Source organism: Salvia miltiorrhiza, chromosome 3 (genome assembly GCF_028751815.1).
Source record: "Salvia miltiorrhiza cultivar Shanhuang (shh) chromosome 3, IMPLAD_Smil_shh, whole genome shotgun sequence".
Lineage (NCBI taxonomy): Eukaryota > Viridiplantae > Streptophyta > Magnoliopsida > Lamiales > Lamiaceae > Salvia > Salvia miltiorrhiza.
Window position 1 is genome coordinate 32,127,106 of NC_080389.1, and position 19,960 is coordinate 32,147,065.

General features: G+C 44.8%; 1 protein-coding gene across 1 annotated transcript; it reads left to right on the forward strand.

Annotated features, from left to right (window-relative positions):
- The first annotated feature begins 11,305 nt into the window (after positions 1 to 11,305).
- Positions 11,306 to 13,198, forward strand: LOC131018662 (uncharacterized). Its single transcript, XM_057947376.1, has one exon. It carries the CDS (start codon positions 11,306 to 11,308, stop codon positions 13,196 to 13,198), a length of 1,893 nt encoding a protein of 630 aa, XP_057803359.1.
- The last annotated feature ends 6,762 nt before the right edge of the window (positions 13,199 to 19,960 follow it).

Sequence of the window (19,960 nt, forward strand, 5' to 3'; positions counted from 1 at the left end):
CACAGCTTATTTCATTGATTGCAAACATATAGAGACCACGCTTATCGTTCATCACTCATGCGCAATCTCAACAATATCAACACAAATGCATGCAATTTCACAAGTTTTAAACAGAAATCATCATGAACCAGTTATCCAACCAATCTCTACACTACTCACATCATCATCAAGGTAACATCACAGAGAGAACCGCCAAAGCAAGACTAAGAAATCTCAACGACAGAACAAAAACAACCAAAACAAAATGTGCACCCACGAAGACACATCCCCCCAAACTTATTCACCACCAAAGAGAATAAGTTTGAAAAGGATTTGTGGGACACAAAAACAAACAAAGTAGCCTGGGCCGTTAAGCTCTTGACAAAGCACTCCTTTGAGGTAATCTGATTCCCAACCACTTCTCCACCGCCTTCGAGATGGAACTTCATTTTCAGATGGTACATGGAATCACGGCCTGAAAAGCATTCAGCGCTGGCCTCCCAACGATGATATTATAACTTGGTTTTGGAAAGTCCACCACCAATAATTTAAGAATACTAGTCCAGGAAGCCCCTTCCTTTCCCCACGTCATTGGTAGCTCCAGAGATCCCAGTGGCAAAATAGATTCTCCCGTAAAACCATACAATGGGTTGCCTAGCGATTTCAGGGTGGCATCTAGGGCCATGGCTGTCAAGCAATCTTTGTAAATTATGTTCACGACACTTCCCGAATCTACAAATATGCGGTGCACAGTGCAATTCGCCACATCTGCAGAGAAAAGTAAGGCATCATCGTGCGGGTGGATCAGCCTGACATGATCTTCTGGCCCAAAAGAAATGCTCGGCTCTTTCACAGCACCGCGTATCATCATGACGTGATTAGGAAAAGTTCCAGCCCTACATGAACGGATGTTATGCTTCCGTGCCCTGTTGGATATGGGCCCACTTTCTTCTCCGATAATCATGTGTACTTGCCTTTTTTCCTCGCGAGGCGGAGGGGAAGCCCTGCGATCGTCTCCTTGGTTCCCTTGTTCTCTCCCAGCCCTAAGATTATAATTATTGTCTTGCAAACGTTGGGATAGTGTCTGTTTCACAAATTGATCCAACCTTCCTTGTCTTACCAAAATTTCTAACTTGTGGCGAAGATGCCCACAATATTCTATGGGATGTCCATAGTAATTATGGTACTGGCAGAGCAGACCATTAGGCCCAGGCTTAGGGGCCCCTGCAGCAAAGTCTCGCGGAGCCCTAAACCATGGTTCATTTTTTATCAAATAAAAGACCTCTTCTTGAAGCTTGTTCAACGGGGTCTGATCAGTGAGTCGGTTAACATTATGCACTCCTTTAAATGTTTGCTCATTTTGAGCGGGCTGGTATGCTGGTTGCGCTTCTCCCGGCAGCACTCAGGGTGGCAGTCCCCTGTATGGTGCCCTCCCTTGGTAACGAGTGTCTGCTGACTCAGCTTTGTTTTCCACTTTCTTGGGCTTGTTACCATTGTATTCTGTTTTTCGAGCAGCTCTGGCTTCTTCCAGCTGTATGTACCCTAGGAGTCGGGCTAGAATGTCATCAAAATCTCGCGGTTGCTTTACCTGTAAATTATCAAAGAAAGCCCCGGGCCCTAAACCACGTACAAAGGCATAACCCTTAATCTAAGATTCAACTTTGGGCACTTCCAGAGATGCCTTGGTGAAATGAGCAGCAAATTCCTTTAGAGTTTCAATAGGTTCTTGTTTCAGGTCCATCAGTGACATCGCAGTCTTTGCAGCACGCTTCGAACTTGCAAAGTGGCACATGAAGGCATCATGTAGTTGTTCGAAAGAATGAATAGAATCCGGTTCCAGAGCTCGGAACCACTGTTGAGCCATCCCAATTAATGTGGTTGATGTGTCCACTTTCGGTGGATTGTTTTAAGAAGAATTTACCTATTGTGCGTTAAACGAGAGTTGAGAGTAATCGATGAAAAAAATAAAGGTTGTTGTATTAGAAATCACTACTACTATCATAATGATACAATGGTTCTATTTATAGATACATACAAAGGGGGATAAAGGTAAATTTGGGGTCGCAACCCTGACCTAAATTAAATGATAAGAGACCCTAAGAATGCTTAGACAACCCTGCCTCATACCCTTCGTTCCTCGTACTCGGCGTTATTCTTCAGCTCAACTAATACTAGCCCTGCCAGTTTGGTTCCAGCCCTGCCAGTTTAGTTCCAGCCCATCTCTTACCGCAGCACTGTACGCATGCTAGTATAGAATTGTCATGGTCACGTCCCCTCAAGCCTCTTCATGGTCTTTTCGCGTAACCATCGGGTTGATTTATCCTTACCGTTCCAAGGTCAGCGCTGGTATCTTCCACGCGTAATTTACTCCTCATCAGCTACTCCCCCTCTAGACGAGTTAAATCGGGTCTTCTTCGAGTTTAACCGACGTCTCCTTTTATCCAAGTAATCGCTGAACCAGCGCTGCCCTTGCTGCGGCGTAAGGACATCAGTGCTGCCCATTTGAATGCATTAAATACGTGTCAGTTTCGGGTCCCAATTCTGTCCCATCACTACATTTTTGCCCAAAAGGGCGTCTTTAGTTTCGTTTGCCGTTTTAGGTGTGCCACACATCAGCTCCTGATTGGGCCTCTCATTTTCTGATGTCCATGCCGCCCTAAATATAAAGCCCACCATCTTCCTCCTTTCGCCTTCTTTTACTTTCTTCCCTTCCCGCTTCTTACAATTTCCGGTGATTTTATGCTTTCTGCCCCACTCCAGCGACCATTCACCTTTCTCCGGCGTCTATTCCGCTATTTTCGATTCCCGCGCTCTTACTTAGGTATTGCCCTCGACCCTACTCCTTCTTCTTCTCGGCGGATTTTTTCGAACTATTGTGTTGGTAATATCTGATTTCTACATGTCGTTTGTAAATACTATCTTTAAGAAAATATGTCTTCTTTGCACACCGTGCCCCTCTCAATAATCGACGTTAAAGAAGTAAGACGCATAGAGAAAAAACTCAAAGGCCCCATTCTTGGCCCGACCTCCAATGTTCCCGATAATAAATCCCTTATAACCCCTGACAACCTTAGGGAAAACACCATAGCCATGTGGGCACATCAGGTGGTCGCAGGGCTGCGTCTTCCTCCTCCGCCTTTCCTAGTGGAGATCTGTAATTACTTCTGCATCACCTTTTACCAGTTAACCCCATCAGCGCTGCAATGAGCTTTTTTCTTTCACATAGTGGTTGGGTACCATGGCTGCACTGATACAGCGCAGCTCTTTTGCCAAACCCAGATCCTGAAAAAGACCAACACCCATTACAATTTTTCCACTCATACGAAATTCAAAGCCACTTTCCTTAGCAAACTACCCACTGATAAAAAATTTATCAGTAAATATTGTTTTGCCCGCACTGACAAAGGAACCTGGCTTTCCTTTGCAGGGGTTTGGGATGTGAAGTGGCATCCCGAGTGCCACTCTCGAATTCTTGCTTCTCTTCTCCCTCCTTCCTCTAAGGACTTAGATATCCTTAATAAATTAAATGCCTTCAATCGAGTCCTCCCTGCCAAGCACCTCGTAGAGGATGACTCAGCGCTGGCAGCCAACGGGCTGTTTCCCCGCTATCCCGAATCCCGCATAGGTAAGGAGGGAGATTCCTCTCTTATTAATATCAGTGCTTCCCTATCTTGCATATTTCATTTTCCTTAAGGACATGCTTCTGCTATTTCAGGGATGGATTGTATGGCTTTATTCGAGGACCTGCTCCCTCCCCCTGTAATAGCCAGAGACGAGGGTTCTAGCAACCCTCGTAATAAGCTGGTCAATTGTCTCACATCTCCACCACTTAATGTGTGCTCCTATAACCAAGATCAAAAAGGTCTTTATTGAGGGTTGTAATGTAAGCTCTTTGGTAGGGTAGGATATATTTGGCTAAGTGACTAGATACTCTCAATGTAGCATAATCACCAACCTTATAGCATTCTTACTCAATTCTATCACCCTCTCATAAAACCAGATTTTTCAATACGAGAACCATCACAACTCAACAATTATTTCTCATAACATTATGTCTCTCTAATGCATCCTATGTACCCATTTTTTTCAATTCTTTTCTCTTTTTTTTTTCTTTTCTTTTCTCCACCATTTTTTTTCAACAACTTGTAGGGTACTAGGATTTTCAATTTAAAACCACAAAACATAACCTATGATCATTCATCTCCACAACCCAATTATCTCCTATCAAATAGTCTCCAAGCTCCCTCCCATAACTAAATCAAAGAATATGGAAAAATAAGGCTCAAAGGGGGTGAACTAGGATCATATAAAGATAGAGGACAAATATGGGATAAATAGGCTAGCAAAGATGGCCTTCTATCATCTCAAAGTTATTAAGCACACTATGTGACCTCGAAGGAGAAACCAAGACAAGTTCTATTGAGAAACATGCATGCTTGAACAATCACTCAAGAATAAGAAATAAGACTGTAAAATAATGACAGTCAAGGCTCAAATCCTCACAGCTTATTTCATTGATTGCAAACATATAGAGACCACGCTTATCGTTCATCACTCATGCTCAATCTCAACAATATCAACACAAACGCATGCAATTTCACAAGTTTTAAACAGAAATCATCATGAACCAGTTATCCAACCAATCTCTACACTACTCACATCATCATCAAGGTAACATCACAGAGAGAACCGCCAAAGCAAGACTAAGAAATCTCAACGACAGAACAAAAACAACCAAAACAAAATGTGCACCCACGAAGACACATCCCCCCAAACTTATTCACCACCAAAGAGAATAAGTTTGAAAAGGATTTGTGGGACACAAAAACAAACAAAGTAGCCTGGGCCGTTAAGCTCTTGACAAAGCACTCCTTTGAGGTAATCTGATTCCCAACCACTTCTCCACCGCCTTCGAGATGGAACTTCATTTTCAGATGGTACATGGAATCACGGCCTGAAAAGCATTCAGCGCTGGCCTCCCAACGATGATATTATAACTTGGTTTTGGAAAGTCCACCACCAATAATTTAAGAATACTAGTCCAGGAAGCCCCTTCCTTTCCCCACGTCATTGGTAGCTCCAGAGATCCCAGTGGCAAAATAGATTCTCCCGTAAAACCATACAATGGGTTGCCTAGCGATTTCAAGGTGGCATCTAGGGCCATGGCTGTCAAGCAATCTTTGTAAATTATGTTCACGACACTTCCCGAATCTACAAATATGCGGTGCACAGTGCAATTCGCCACATCTGCAGAGAAAAGTAAGGCATCATCGTGCGGGTGGATCAGCCTGACATGATCTTCTGGCCCAAAAGAAATGCTCGGCTCTTTCACAGCACCGCGTATCATCATGACGTGATTAGGAAAAGTTCCAGCCCTACATGAACGGATGTTATGCTTCCGTGCCCTGTTGGATATGGGCCCACTTTCTTCTCCGATAATCATGTGTACTTGCCTTTTTTCCTCGCGAGGCGGAGGGGGAGCCCTGCGATCGTCTCCTTGGTTCCCTAGTTCTCTCCCAGCCCTAAGATTATAATTATTGTCTTGCAAACGTTGGGGTAGTGTCTGTTTCACAAATTGATCCAACCTTCCTTGTCTTACCAAAATTTCTAACTTGTGGCGAAGATGCCCACAATATTCTATGGGATGTCCATAGTAATTATGGTACTGGCAGAGCAGACCATTAGGCCCAGGCTTAGGGGCCCCTGCAAGAAAGTCTCGCGGAGCCCTAAACCATGGTTCATTTTTTATCAAATGAAAGACCTCTTCTTGAAGCTTGTTCAACGGGGTCTGATCAGTGAGTCGGTTAACATTATGCACTCCTTTAAATGTTTGCTCATTTTGAGCGGGCTGGTATGCTGGTTGCGCTTCTCCCGGCAGCACTCAGGGTGGCAGTCCCCTGTATGGTGCCCTCCCTTGGTAACGAGTGTCTGCTGACTCAGCTTTGTTTTCCACTTTCTTGGGCTTGTTACCATTGTATTCTATTTTTCGAGCAGCTCTGGCTTCTTCCAGCTGTATGTACCCTAGGAGTCGGGCTAGAATGTCATCAAAATCTCGGGGTTGCTTTACCAGTAAATTATCAAAGAAAGCCCCGGGCCCTAAACCACGTACAAAGGCATAACCCTTAATCTAAGATTCAACTTTGGGCACTTCCAGAGATGCCTTGGTGAAATGAGCAGCAAATTCCTTTAGAGTTTCAGTAGGTTCTTGTTTCAGGTCCATCAGTGACATCGCAGTCTTTGCAGCACGCTTCGAACTTGCAAAGTGGCACATGAAGGCATCATGTAGTTGTTCGAAAGAATGAATAGAATCCGGTTCCAGAGCTCGGAACCACTGTTGAGCCATCCCAATTAATGTGGTTGATGTGTCCACTTTCGGTGGATTGTTTTAAGAAGAATTTACCTATTGTGCGTTAAACGAGAGTTGAGAGTAATCGATGAAAAAAATAAAGGTTGTTGTATTAGAAATCACTACTACTATCATAATGATACAATGGTTCTATTTATAGATACATACAAAGGGGGATAAAGATAAATTTGGGGTCGCAACCCTGACCTAAATTAAATGATAAGAGACCCTAAGAATGCTTAGACAACCCTGCCTCATACCCTTCGTTCCTCGTACTCGGCGTTATTCTTCAGCTCAACTAATACTAGCCCTGCCAGTTTGGTTCCAGCCCTGCCAGTTTAGTTCCAGCCCATCTCTTACCGCAGCACTGTACGCATGCTAGTATAGAATTGTCATGGTCACGTCCCCTCAAGCCTCTTCATGGTCTTTTCGCGTAACCATCGGGTTGATTTATCCTTACCGTTCCAAGGTCAGCGCTGGTATCTTCCACGCGTAATTTACTCCTCATCAGCTACTCCCCCTCTAGACGAGTTAAATCGGGTCTTCTTCGAGTTTAACCGACGTCTCCTTTTATCCAAGTAATCGCTGAACCAGCGCTGCCCTTGCTGCGGCGTAAGGACATCAGTGCTGCCCATTTGAATGCATTAAATACGTGTCAGTTTCGGGTCCCAATTCTGTCCCATCACTACATTTTTGCCCAAAAGGGCGTCTTTAGTTCCGTTTGCCGTTTTAGGTGTGCCACACATCAGCTCCTGATTGGGCCTCTCATTTTCTGATGTCCATGCCGCCCTAAATATAAAGCCCACCATCTTCCTCCTTTCGCCTTCTTTTACTTTCTTCCCTTCCCGCTTCTTACAATTTCCGGTGATTTTATGCTTTCTGCCCCACTCCAGCGACCATTCACCTTTCTCCGGCGTCTATTCCGCTATTTTCGATTCCCGCGCACTTACTTAGGTATTGCCCTCGACCCTACTCCTTCTTCTTCTCGGCGGATTTTTTCGAACTATTGTGTTGGTAATATCTGATTTCTACATGTCGTTTGTAAATACTATCTTTAAGAAAATATGTCTTCTTCGCACACCGTGCCCCTCTCAATAATCGACGTTAAAGAAGTAAGACGCATAGAGAAAAAACTCAAAGGCCCCATTCTTGGCCCGACCTCCAATGTTCCCGATAATAAATCCCTTATAACCCCTGACAACCTTAGGGAAAACACCATATCCATGTGGGCACATTAGGTGGTCGCAGGGCTGCGTCTTCCTCCTCCGCCTTTCCTAGTGGAGGTCTGTAATTACTTCTGCATCACCTTTTACCAGTTAACCCCATCAGCGCTGCAATGAGCTTTTTTCTTTCACATAGTGGTTGGGTACCATGGCTGCACTGATACAGCGCAGCTCTTTTGCCAAACCCAGATCCTGAAAAAGACCAACACCCATTACAATTTTTCCACTCATACGAAATTCAAAGCCACTTTCCTTAGCAAACTACCCACTGATAAAAAATTTATCAATAAATATTGTTTTGTCCGCACTGACAAAGGAACCTGGCTTTCCTTTGCAGGGGTTTGGGATGTGAAGTGGCATCCCGAGTGCCACTCTCGAATTCTTGCTTCTCTTCTCCCTCCTTCCTCTAAGGACTTAGATATCCTTAATAAATTAAATGCCTTCAATTGAGTCCTCCCTGCCAAGCACCTCGTAGAGGATGACTCAGCGCTGGCAGCCAACGGGCTGTTTCCCCGCTATCCCGAATCCCGCATAGGTAAGGAGGGAGATTCCTCTCTTATTAATATCAGTGCTTCCCTATCTTGCATATTTCATTTTCCTTAAGGACATGCTTCTGCTATTTCAGGGATGGATTGTATGGCTTTATTCGAGGACCTGCTCCCTCCCCCTGTAATAGCCAGAGACGAGGGTTCTAGCAACCCTCAAGGTAGAGCTGCCGACTTTGGCGCTGTGCCCACCAGCTCTCCTGTCCTACCCGCGGCTGACACCTCCCGAAGTGTCAGCCAGTCCCAGGAGCAAGTGGGGGTTTCCAAGGACCTCCATACATACATATTCCCATAGGCGGCACCAGTTGATGTGTCCATTTTCGGTGGATTGTTTTAAGAAGAATTTACCTGTTGTGCGTTAAACGAGAGTTGAGAGTAATTGACGAGAAAAATAAAGGTTGTTGTATTAGAAATCACTACTACTGTCATAATGATACAATGGTTCTATTTATAGATACATACAAAGGGGGATAAAGGTAAATTTGGGGTCGCAGCCCTGAGCTAAATTAAATGATAAGAGACCATAGGAATGCTTAGAGACAGCCCTGCCTCATACCCTTCGTTCCTCGTACTCGGCGTTATTTTTTTGCTCAACCGATACCAGCCCTGCCAGTTTGGTTCCTCATCAGTGATAGAAAAGATTCGACACTTAATCCCTTCCGTATACTGATGCAACGTGATCATGGTTTCAAATCTAGCCATGTGTACCTCCGGGTCATCGGATCCATCATATTCCATGTTAATGGGTTTATAGTGCCTAGGCAACGGATCTGCCAAGATGTCCTCCGAAAAAGGACTTGATCGCATCCGAGGGGCAGTCACAGGATAATACGGGCGACGACAGCTTTTCCCTTTTCCCTCACTTGGGAAGTGCTGATTGGCATGCTTCCGCTTACTCTCACCAGCTCTGCTGGCATGCTTGTTTTTCTCCCTTAGATGAACATGTCGATCCTGGTGACTCTCAGCCTTGGAATGGGTAGAGTCCTCATACTGTCCTTTCTTTCGTGAGACAGCCTTGCTTCTTTCTTTCTTTTTTTCCTCGATTACTTCCTCCAATTGTTGGAGGTGTCGCTGCATACCTGAAACCCTCTCCTACAACTGGGCTGGATCCTCCAGAGCTGTACCTTCTCCCGATGTTCTGTAACAGGTCCTCAACATCCTCGATACCCTCCATATTTCCTGGAATAAAGGTCCCTGCTGACGTATATCTCTAGCTTTCTCAGCCCTAGTCTCCCCAGTTCCTTTCGGGGGAACGACGATAGTGCTCTTCACCAAGAGTGGTGGATTTTTAGTTGTGATGAGCCCAAGTTTGTGCTCTATTTTCGCGTCTGTTTAAGGTCTAGATCGAGTCTTTTCCTTTTGTTTTGTGTTGTTTGGTCGCCTGGGAGGGCATAGTTCTTTGGCAGGACTCGCTTGTGGGCAAAAAGTGCTTTAGGGGTCAGAACTGCTGTCATCCTCCGTGAAAGAGGCATGTACCGGAAGCAAAGGGGATTCGGAGAAAAAACCATCCTTTATGCCCATAAGTACCGCACGGAAGCTGATAGGCATGAGGAGGAAAACAGGGAAAGAAGTCAGAAGCATAGCAGACGGGTGAGGCAGGACTGTGGAGTAGGCGCTTGATATGGGCCGAAGGCGGCAACATGCAAGAAGAGACCGATAAGGCTAAACCTCCGCCTTATCCGGACGGAAAGAAATCTTCAAGATACTAGGTCTGAAAGTGGATAGCATCTCCATGCCTTGCAAGGATCCGGCCGCAACAACATGGGCTGGGACTTTTGTTGCCCTAGTCGCGCCTATATATACCCGAAGAGCTTTCGAAGCCAAGGGTGTTGAAGAACCGCCTGTTGTGCATTTTGTTTACGATCTTTTGGAGTTCAAGCTTGCCCAGGCTGTGGCCGTAGTTCTAGGTTATTTCGCGTATGTTCTTTGCGGCACTTTTGGCCGTAAGTACTCTTTTATTTCTTTAAGTATTTTCAGTTTGCCTTTAATCATGTCTTTTATTTTTGTTCTTTACTTTATGTCTGACTAGTTTTATATTCTGATTTGGGCAAGATGATCTAAGCATGAACACTTAACTCGAGAGGTCTAATTTGGGCATAATCACTGTACGAGCATATTCCCGATACACTAGGTTTGATTCCAATAAGGTTGTAACAACTTGGTTAATTAATTGATCACTAGTTAACTAGGGAGTTTTGGCCACAAGTAAACTTTGGGCAAAAGGCGAGACACCATCGACCTCCAAAATAGTACAACGAGTGTTGGAGCCTTGACTGCGGTGAAATATCTACGTAAAGGTCTATCTAAATCTTAAAGCATTCTGGCAAAGCACAACTAGCGATAGGCCATCGCAGAGAGCGTGGATGTTGCCCGGGGTAGTTGATTTCCATTAACTAAACCTTCTAAGGGATCATAAACTGAAAGGATAGATTGGGCAAGGGGTTTTTGCGTGCGTGACGAGTGACAATAGGGGCGCAACAATTCTTATGCCTATAACCACTGCTATGCTAGTATAGTAATTTATCTTTGCACCAATGATCAAGTGTCTAGTTCATGTTTAGTGATTCGAACTCAAGTTAGGATTGTTTTGTTATTTGATTAATCTACTTTTGTTATTTCAGTTTAGTTGGAAACCCTGTTTTGCCCATAAGCACGTTGTGGTCAGAACCCAACAGAATACAAACCCTTTTTAGAGACACCCTTGCAGAAGAAGTTACAGCTCAGTTCGCTGTGGATTCGACTCTGGACTTACCACTAGCTAGTCTAGTTGTGGGCACATGATATTTTATTTGCGCGAAGCTCAAACGATGGCTTCGTCAAATTGGCGCCGTTGCCGGGGAACTGAGAGCGTTAGTAATTTCTTTTGCAATTAAAGTGTGAGTTTTGCCTTAATGTATGTTGCTTCATCGTACCAGGAGTGCAGGTAATGAAGATCTTTTGTTCAACGCGGAGATTGAGCGACTAGTACGACTGAACAACGAGAACAGACGCAGGGCAGAACAAGAGGCACGAGAGAGACAAAGGCAGTTAGAAGAAGAAAGAGAAATGGCGGAAAATCCAGAAGTAGTAAATGACAACACCAACAAGACCCTCCGGGACATGATGTTCCCGAAAAATCTAAACCTCCGTCCATCTGCCATCGTGCTACCGGAGATCACTGGAAACTGGAGCTGAAGCATACGCTGATTCAAATCTTGCCCAAGTACAGTGATATGCCCGGGGAGGACCCTCAAAGGCACCTTCAGGATTTTGAGATAGCATGTGGAACAGTGCGCACCGCAAGCCAAACATTTGGTGAATACATCCGACTCTTTACTTTTCCGTTCTCTCTATTAGGAGCGAGGGAGTGGCTGTACGATTTGCCCGAAGGAAGCATTCGGACCTGGCAGGAGTTGCAGAGCAAGTTCTTGGAGAAGTATTTTCCAGCAGCCCGAATCCAGAATTTGAGGACCCGGATAAGCAATATCAAGATGGGGTCAGGAGAAATCCTCTACGAATATTGGGGGAGGTTCAAGCAAATGCTGGCCAAATGCCCACAACATCAAATATCGGATCATGACCTTATTCGGTACTTCGTGAGAGGACTTCGAAGGCAAGACAGGCAGTGGTTGCATGCCGCCTGTGGAGGATCAATCCTGAAAAAATCTGCTGCAGAGGCTTTCAAACTTATAGCTGACATGGCCGAGGAGTCCAGAGATGAAGAAGGAACAATAGTCAGGAATGCTCCAACACCGAATCCTTCCGCTCAAGATGATAATCTGGATAAGCTATGCAACATGTTCGAGAAGTTCATGACGAACCAAGGAGCATCTAACCAAGGGGCCCCCAACACTCGGAAGCCCGTGAAGACTTGCCAACTCTGCATGGCAAATTCACATGCAACTGATGAATGCCCACAATTGTTCGAAGATGAAGAAATTAATGCTATTGGGAAACAGCCAAGAGGAAATAATGGGGGACAACATCAAAAACCTTTCGAACCATACAGGCAGCAATACAACAACCAAGGATGGAGACAGCACGAAAACCTTAGGTACGACAACAACAACTATTTGGGATCGAACCAAGGGCAAACGAGTAATCAACAACAATACTTGCAACAACCTCAACAGGCAAGAGGATCCTCCCTATCAGAACTTGTGCACCAAATGGCGCAACAACAAGTGAAATTCCAGCAGGAGACCGAAAAATTCATGATGGAGACAAGGGGAGGAATGCAGAATGTGAATGCCCAACTGTCACATCTTGCCCAAGCAGTAGCTCACCTGGAAAGCAAACAAGAAGAACTTCCTGCCCAAGTGGAGGTAAAGAAAGTAAACGCTGTGACACTTAGAAGTGGCAAGGAATTACCCGAAGTAGTTGGAAAGAAAAATCAAGAGGAACCAGAGGTTAGTGAGGAAGTTGGAATGGGGTCAGCAGATGAGGAAGAATTAGCCCAAGAGAGGGAAGCCAAGAAGAAAGCAGCAGAGAAAGGCAAAGAAAAATTGAGACATGTTGAGCCCATAATCCCCTTCCCAGGCAGAATGGCCAAGGAACAGGAAAAGAAAGAATTAATCGAATTGGTGAAAATCTTCAAAAAGGTGGAAGTCAATATGCCTCTTCTGGTCGCACTATGCTCTATGCCCATATGTGCGAAATTCCTCAAGGAACTCTGCACCCGGAAGGTCAAATACACTGATGATGCCAAGTTTCAGGTGGGCAAGTCAGTATCCGCAGTCTTGCAACGAGATATGCCCATAAAGTGTGGAGATCCAGGGATGTTCTACATTCCTTGTGTGATAGGGACCATGAAGGTGGATAAGGCAATGCTCGACCTAGGGGCATCCATTAATGTTATGCCTTTATCCATGTATCAGGACCTGGAGATAGGACCACTGAAGCCTACCCGAGTGGTAATTCAACTGGCAGACATGTCAAATGTATACCCAGAAGGAATATTGGAGGACGTTTTGGTCAAAGTGGAGGAACTCATTTTCCCAGCAGACTTCTACATCCTTGACATGGGTAAGTCAAAAGCAGTTACGCTTTTAGGGAGACCATTTCTAAAAACTGCCAGGACACGCATCGATTGTGATACGGGCAAATTGACATGCCAGTTCGAATGAGAGATTATAACGTTCGATATATATAACGCCATGAAGCATCCAGCCGATACAGAGATGGTGAAAAGTGTCGACATAATCGACAGGGTTGTTGAGGAGGTATTGCCCAGAACGACACTCAGGGAACCTCTTGATGTGATAATCCAGAACAGTATCACCGAGGAAGATGTTCAGGAGGAACAACTGCATGAGGCGGTGAAAATGCTAAATGCTTGGAGCGAATGAGTCAACCACACAGAAGCTCTAAACATTCCTACCTTGAAGGATAAAGATCGATTGGTGCCTTCACTCCATAGAGCTCCCAAGCTCGAACTGAAGTCTCTGCCCAAACATCTCAAGTACATCTTTTTGGGTGACAATGACACTTTGCCCGTAATCATTAACTCAGAGTTGACACTAGAAGATGAAAGCAAGGTTAAGAAGACCCTAGGTAAATACAAGGAAGTTATTGGATGGACCCTTGTCGATATCAAGGGCATAAGCCCTACAGTGTGTATGCATCATATATTGCTAGAAGAAGATGCAATCCCAGTCCGAGATCCCCAGAGGAAGTTAAATCCAGCCATGAAGGAAGTCGTGATGAAGGAGATACTCAAACTATTGGATTTGGGCATAATATACCCAACGTCCGATAGTAGATGGGTGAGTCAAGTGCACGTTGTGCCCAAGAAGTCTGGCATACAAGTGGTGGAGAATGAGTTTCGGGAATTGATCACTACAAGGTTACAAACCGGCCGGAGGGTGTGTATTGACTACCGTAAGCTCAATCAGAAAATAAGAAAGGATCACTTTCCTTTGCCTTTCATCGATGAGATGCTCGAAAGACTTGCGGGAAATCAATATTTTTATTTTCTGGACGGATACTTGGGATATATGCAGATTTGGGTTGCAGAGGAGGATCAAGGCAAAACCACGTTCACTTGCCCTTTTAGCACTTTTGCCTATCGGAGGATGTCGTTTGGGCTATGCAACGCCCCTGGAACATTTCAAAAATGCATGATGAGCATCTTCTCAGATCTTCTCGAAAACTGCATCGAGGTATTTATGGATGATTTCACCGTCTATGGGCAAACCTTCGATTCATGCCTTGCTAATTTGGAAAAGGTGCTAAAAAGGTGCGTCGATAAGAGTTTGGTTTTAAACTATGAGAAGTGTCACTTTATGGTCAAAGAAGGGATTGTTCTCGGACACGTGATTTCAGGCAGAGGAATAGAAGTAGACAAAGCCAAGATTGAAATTATAGTAAGGCTGCCCTACCCAACAAACATCAAGCAATTGAGAGGTTTTCTCGGACATGCTGGCTTCCACAGAAGGTTCGTAAAGGATTTTACAAAAATCGCTCAACCCATGACAAGGCTGCTCCAAAATGAAGTAGAATGGAATTTTGATGAAGACTGCAAGGAGGCTTTCCAAATTTTGAAGAACAATCTGATCTCCGCACCCATAATACAACCTCCAGACTGGGGGATGCCTTTTGAGGTGATGTGCGACGCCAGTGGATATGCCATAGGGGTAGTTCTTGGGCAAAAGCGGGGAAAGGAAAGTCATGTCATCTACTATGCCTCATAAACCCTCAATGTGGCTCAAATCAATTATTCCACAACAGAGAAGGAGATGTTGGCAGTGGTGTTCGCCTTTGAGAAATTCAGGTCCAACTTGCTTGGAGGAAAAACCACAGTCTACACCGATCATGCGGCCCTGAAGTACCTTTTGGCCAAAAAAGAGTCAAAACCCAGATTGATCCGATGGGTTTTGCTCTTGCAGGAGTTCGACGTGGAAATCAAGGACAAGGCTGGGGCACAGAATCAAGTGGCCGACCACCTGAGCAGGATTGTGAGAAAAGATGAGGGGGGAACCAATCAAAGAGATGTTTCCTGATGAGCAGTTGTTCCACGTCCAAGGAAGGAAGGAAGACCATTGGTATACAGATTTGTGCAATTACTTATGCTCTGGATATGTGCCTCCCGGGTACACTTATGCCCAGAAGAAGAAATTGGCCAAGGAGAGCAAGGATTATATTTGGGACGAACCGTATTTATGGAAGCAATGCGGGGACCAAATGCTACGAAGATGCATCCTATAAGAAGAACAGAGAAGCATTCTAGAGTTTTGCCATTCAAAAGAATGTGGAGGACATTTTGGGCACAAGAGGACTGCGGCCAAAGTTCTGGAATGCGGATTTTACTGGCCAACCATCTTCAAAGACAGTTACACGATTCGCAAGAACTGCCAACAATGCCAGAGAGAAGGGAACATAACCAGAAGGAATGAAATGCCCATGATCCCCATCATGCCCGTGGAAATATTCGACATATGGGGAATGGATTTCATGGGACCCCTGACCAGTTCGAGAGGAAACTTGTACATCCTGCTTTTGGTGGATTATGTCTCCAAATGGGTGGAGGCAAAAGCTTCTCCGACGAATGACTCAAAGATAGTGGTGAATTTTTTGAAAACTAATATTTTTTGCAGGTTTGGTGTGCCCAGAGCAATCATCAGCGACTAGGGATCTCACTTTTGCAATTTCTCGGTCGAAAACCTGTTAAAAAAATATGGCGTTCAACATCGTGTCTCAACATCCTACCACCTACAAGCCAATGGTCAGGCTGAACTATCAAATCGAATCATCAAAACAATCTTGCGAAAGACCGTTGGCCCAACAGGGAAGGACTGGAGTTTAAAGCTGGAAATTGCCTTATAGGCATATCGCACCGCATACAAGACTCTGTTTGGAATGTCGCCATATAGAATAGTGTATGGCAAGAGGTGTCATCTACCGGTAGAACTGGAGTACAAGGCTTTTTGGGCAGTCAATAAGGTGAACTATGACTGGAATAAGGCAGGGCAAGCAAGGAGGCTTGAGATCCAAGAGTTAGAGGAAATCAGAAGAGAGGCATATGATAATGCAGTGCTCTACAAGGAAAGAATGAAGAAAAGCCATGATGCCTTGATCACAAACAAGCAGTTCAGCTTTGGGCAAAAGGTACTTCTGTAACAAACTCGGTTCAAATTTGCCAAAGGGAAGCTGGGTACCAAATAGACTGGACCCTTTGAAGTACAAGCCCAATTTCCAAATGGGGCCATCGAAGTCAAGAGTCTTTAAGTCAGGAGCAGTGTTCAAGCTGAATGGACAGAGACTGAAAGCCAATTATGGGCACGAACCAAACATTGGGGAAGAGCTAGATCCTTTCCCAGCCACAAACCACCTGGTTTAACTTAGGGGTACTACGTCATGCTCAGGACGATAAAATAGAGCACTGGCTAGTAGGTAACCTGTTGTTTTACGTTTTTTTCTTTCTTTTCGCAAGTTTGTTTCTTTCTTTGTTTTGCCTAGAACTAGGTTTTGCCCACAACAGTGGGCAGGTTTGAGTTTCCCGCCTTCGCGGGAGTTTGAATTTCTTTGTGCAGAAACCAAGAGAAGCAGTTTTAGGCAAGAGCAGCCCACGGGTGTGACGTTCGATCCAAAGGCAAGAAGGGTTCTCGGGCAAAAAGCGGCTGAAATCGCCTGACGCACGTCACATCATGTGACAGTTGTCAGCCCTATCCATCAAAACCCTAAACCTCTACCCACGACGTCACTACCCTAAACTATCCAACTTCCCATAATCACTACCCCCCTTTCTCGGCCCCTATCATACAAAAACCACCATCCACCACCATGGTTTCCACACGGCCGAAAAACAAACTCAGAGGAATCCCCCAAGGCACAACAATCGACCTCACCGGAGAAAGCCCCACACCATCCAAATCCAACCCCTTAAGAAAAACCCCACGTCTGAAACCCATTTCAATGGAAACCACACCAACTCCATCGTCCAAAACCCTGCCGCAAGCCGAGAGCCCCTCGTCGGTGGATGAAAACGTCATCGACCAACTCACGGCGGAGATTGATGTGCCAACCTTTGGCACCGGTGAGCCGCGTGCTGTCATAGGAGAGGGAAAAACCACGCCGGAAATGATGAAGAAAGGTGAAGAAGAGTCCACCAAAAGGAAGCAACCACTCCCCGCCTCGAAGAGAAAGAAGCCAGCGGTCGAGAAATCGGCCACACCGGTCGAAGGCTCGTCAAACGAGAGAAATGAACCTTCGGGTTCAGTGCTGCAAGAGGAGCAGGGAGAATCCGGCGATGAGGCAGATGAGACACCAGCCAAAAGGAGGAGAAAAGCGTTGAATCCAACCCCAATCCGGATGATCAAAGGAGAACCGGCGTCCGCCCCAAGAAGCAGGAAGAAGACGACAAAGGGGATTATTGTGCCCAAAATCCCAGATATGGAGTCGCTGGAGCAATTGGACATAGTGAGAAGGATCAAGGAGTACTTTGCCAACATAGGATGGACGACATTTCTGGAATGGCCAGGGCACGCATACGAGGAAGTGGTAAGGGAGGTTTTTGACTCGATTCAGGTGGACATCAACCCTGCTTGTGGCCCTCTGGGCATGAGTTTCTCTATGAAAGGGGAAACCAGGGATATGTCTGTGAACGAGTTGAACCTGAATTTGGGGATGGTAAAGTTTGTTGGGAACCTTGTGGAATATCCTAATCCTTGTTTTGATGATACCAAAATTCATAGGTCTTAATTGTAATAGACTAGAACAGTTTTGAACTCAAGTCTTAGAGTTCGTTTCTAGTATAGTATGCGGTTCGGAAGACTGAAGACTGAAGACTGAAGGACGAAGGACTGAAGACTGAAGACTGAAGATACCAACTGAAGTATCAGTTGAAGAATTAGTTTGGAACTGATTACTTAATGCGTGCCAAACAGACTGCTGGAGTCCATGGGTTTCCCATGTTGTTTTTGTTTTTACCTTTTACTCCAATATAAGTCTCGCTCTGTACCTTGACTGATGACTTATCAGTCCGTTATAAATGAAAAGAACTTCTTTTTGATCTCAACCTGAAGACAATGACTTTTTGTCCAGGCTCTGATTATGTTTTTCTGTCTTCTCCTGTTCTGTTTTAGAACTGTTTCGTTCTTAACTCTAAGTACAAGTTTTTAGGTTCTATTGTTAAGGGGGAACTGTTTTCACCCCAGTTTTAGAACTTTTGTTGTGAGTTCAGTCTTTTTGTTGTCTGGAACTGCTGTATGGTTTTGGCATCATCAAAAAGGGGGAAATTGTTGGGAACCTTGTGGAATATCCTGCTGTATGGTTTTGGCATTCATAGGTCTTAATTGTAATAGACTAGAACAGTTTTGAACTCAAGTCTTAGAGTTCGTTTCTAGTATAGTATGCGGTTCGGAAGACTGAAGACTGAAGACTGAAGGACGAAGGACTGAAGACTGAAGACTGAAGATACCAACTGAAGTATCAGTTGAAGAATCAGTTTGGAACTGATTACTTAATGCGTGCCACAGACTGATACTAAAAGTCAAGTATCAGTTGATCATTCTTCCTCGGACTGATCTTCCAACGTTCAAAGGAAACCACGTACTCACAAGAGTACAGCCGCATTAAATGCAGAGATCTCAGGATCTTATCTCTACAGAGGTCATTCCTATTTGGTGGTTACTTTATCAGAGACGTCACATTTTCTGTCCCTTAAGAGAGCCGTTTCCACCAGACAAGGAACCTCGAAGATTGAAGCCTCAGCCCAAATTCGAATTGCTCTTCAACGGAAGAAATCTTGAGGACGTTCTACGCCAACGGATCTATTCAAGAGTTCTCCTACAAATAGCGCTCGAGGATCAACTTCAATCTTCACCGATTCAACAACATAAGCTGAAGCTCTGCCGAAATTGCTACTCAGCCTAAAGCTTAATCTCCCCAAAGCTTGAATCGAAGAAGAGAATTCCAAAGCCAAAATCAGTCACTGCTGATTACATACATTCTCTTAGACCTTAGGCAAACCTCTGTTCACCCAGAAGCCAAGGTCAAACTTGCTACAAAGAACTTGTTCTTTGCAGTATAGTTGGCACCCGTTCAAACCTCCCCCCAAAAAGAGTGTTTGAGTGATTCGGAGTTCAGGAAGGTACTCTGACTCGGAGAGTCTTAGCGCGGGTTGTGCTAAGCAAGAGAAATCCGACGCGAGTGAAACGTGGGTACTGAAGAAGGGTTTTCTTCAGTGGTACGGTTGTGTGCACGTGCACCCGGCAAGCACACGGTTTGGTTTGCAGTGCACCTGTTAAGCACTTGCGGAGTGGATTGTTGGTCTGATCAACCGACCGTGGATGTAGAAAAAGGTTTTCCGAACCACGTAAAAGTCTCTATGTTGTTTACAGCTTTCAGTTTTACATTCTTACTTGTGTTGTTTCAATTGATAAACTGAATACTGATTAACTGCAAAAAGAAACCTAAGACCAACAACGTGCTCAACCGAGGCTATTGTGAAACTAAGTTTAATTTCCGCTGCGTATGATATCAGCCTGACTGATCTATCTTTTGATAGTCAGGAAGAGTGTTATCATCTCTGTTTTAGCAAACTCGACTGAAGCCCATAAGTGCATCAGTTAAGTTCCAGTAACTTAACTGATATCTCCTTACTGGAGAGCTTTCAGTATCAGTCGTCAACCCTGTTTGGTCAAAACTGTTTTCAGCCAACAGGTGTCTTTGTTTGCGTGTAAAGTTTCGTTTAGATCTCTTTCTTGAGATCCCTCTGATTGAGGATTTTGTGAAGATAGCCCATAGGTGTATTCCCCCCCATACACCTATTTGAGACCCCCCGGGACCTAACAATTGGTATCAGAGCAGGTTGTTCACAAGAACACTCTGTATCTGATTAGGTTCTAATTGAACTAGATCCTTTTTCTTAAAGGTCTCGGAAAAGTTTT

Coding starts and splice junctions, on each gene's coding strand:
- LOC131018662 (XM_057947376.1), top strand. CDS start 11,306: ATGCCCGGGGAGGACCCTCAAAGGCACCTTCAGGATTTTGAGATAGCA.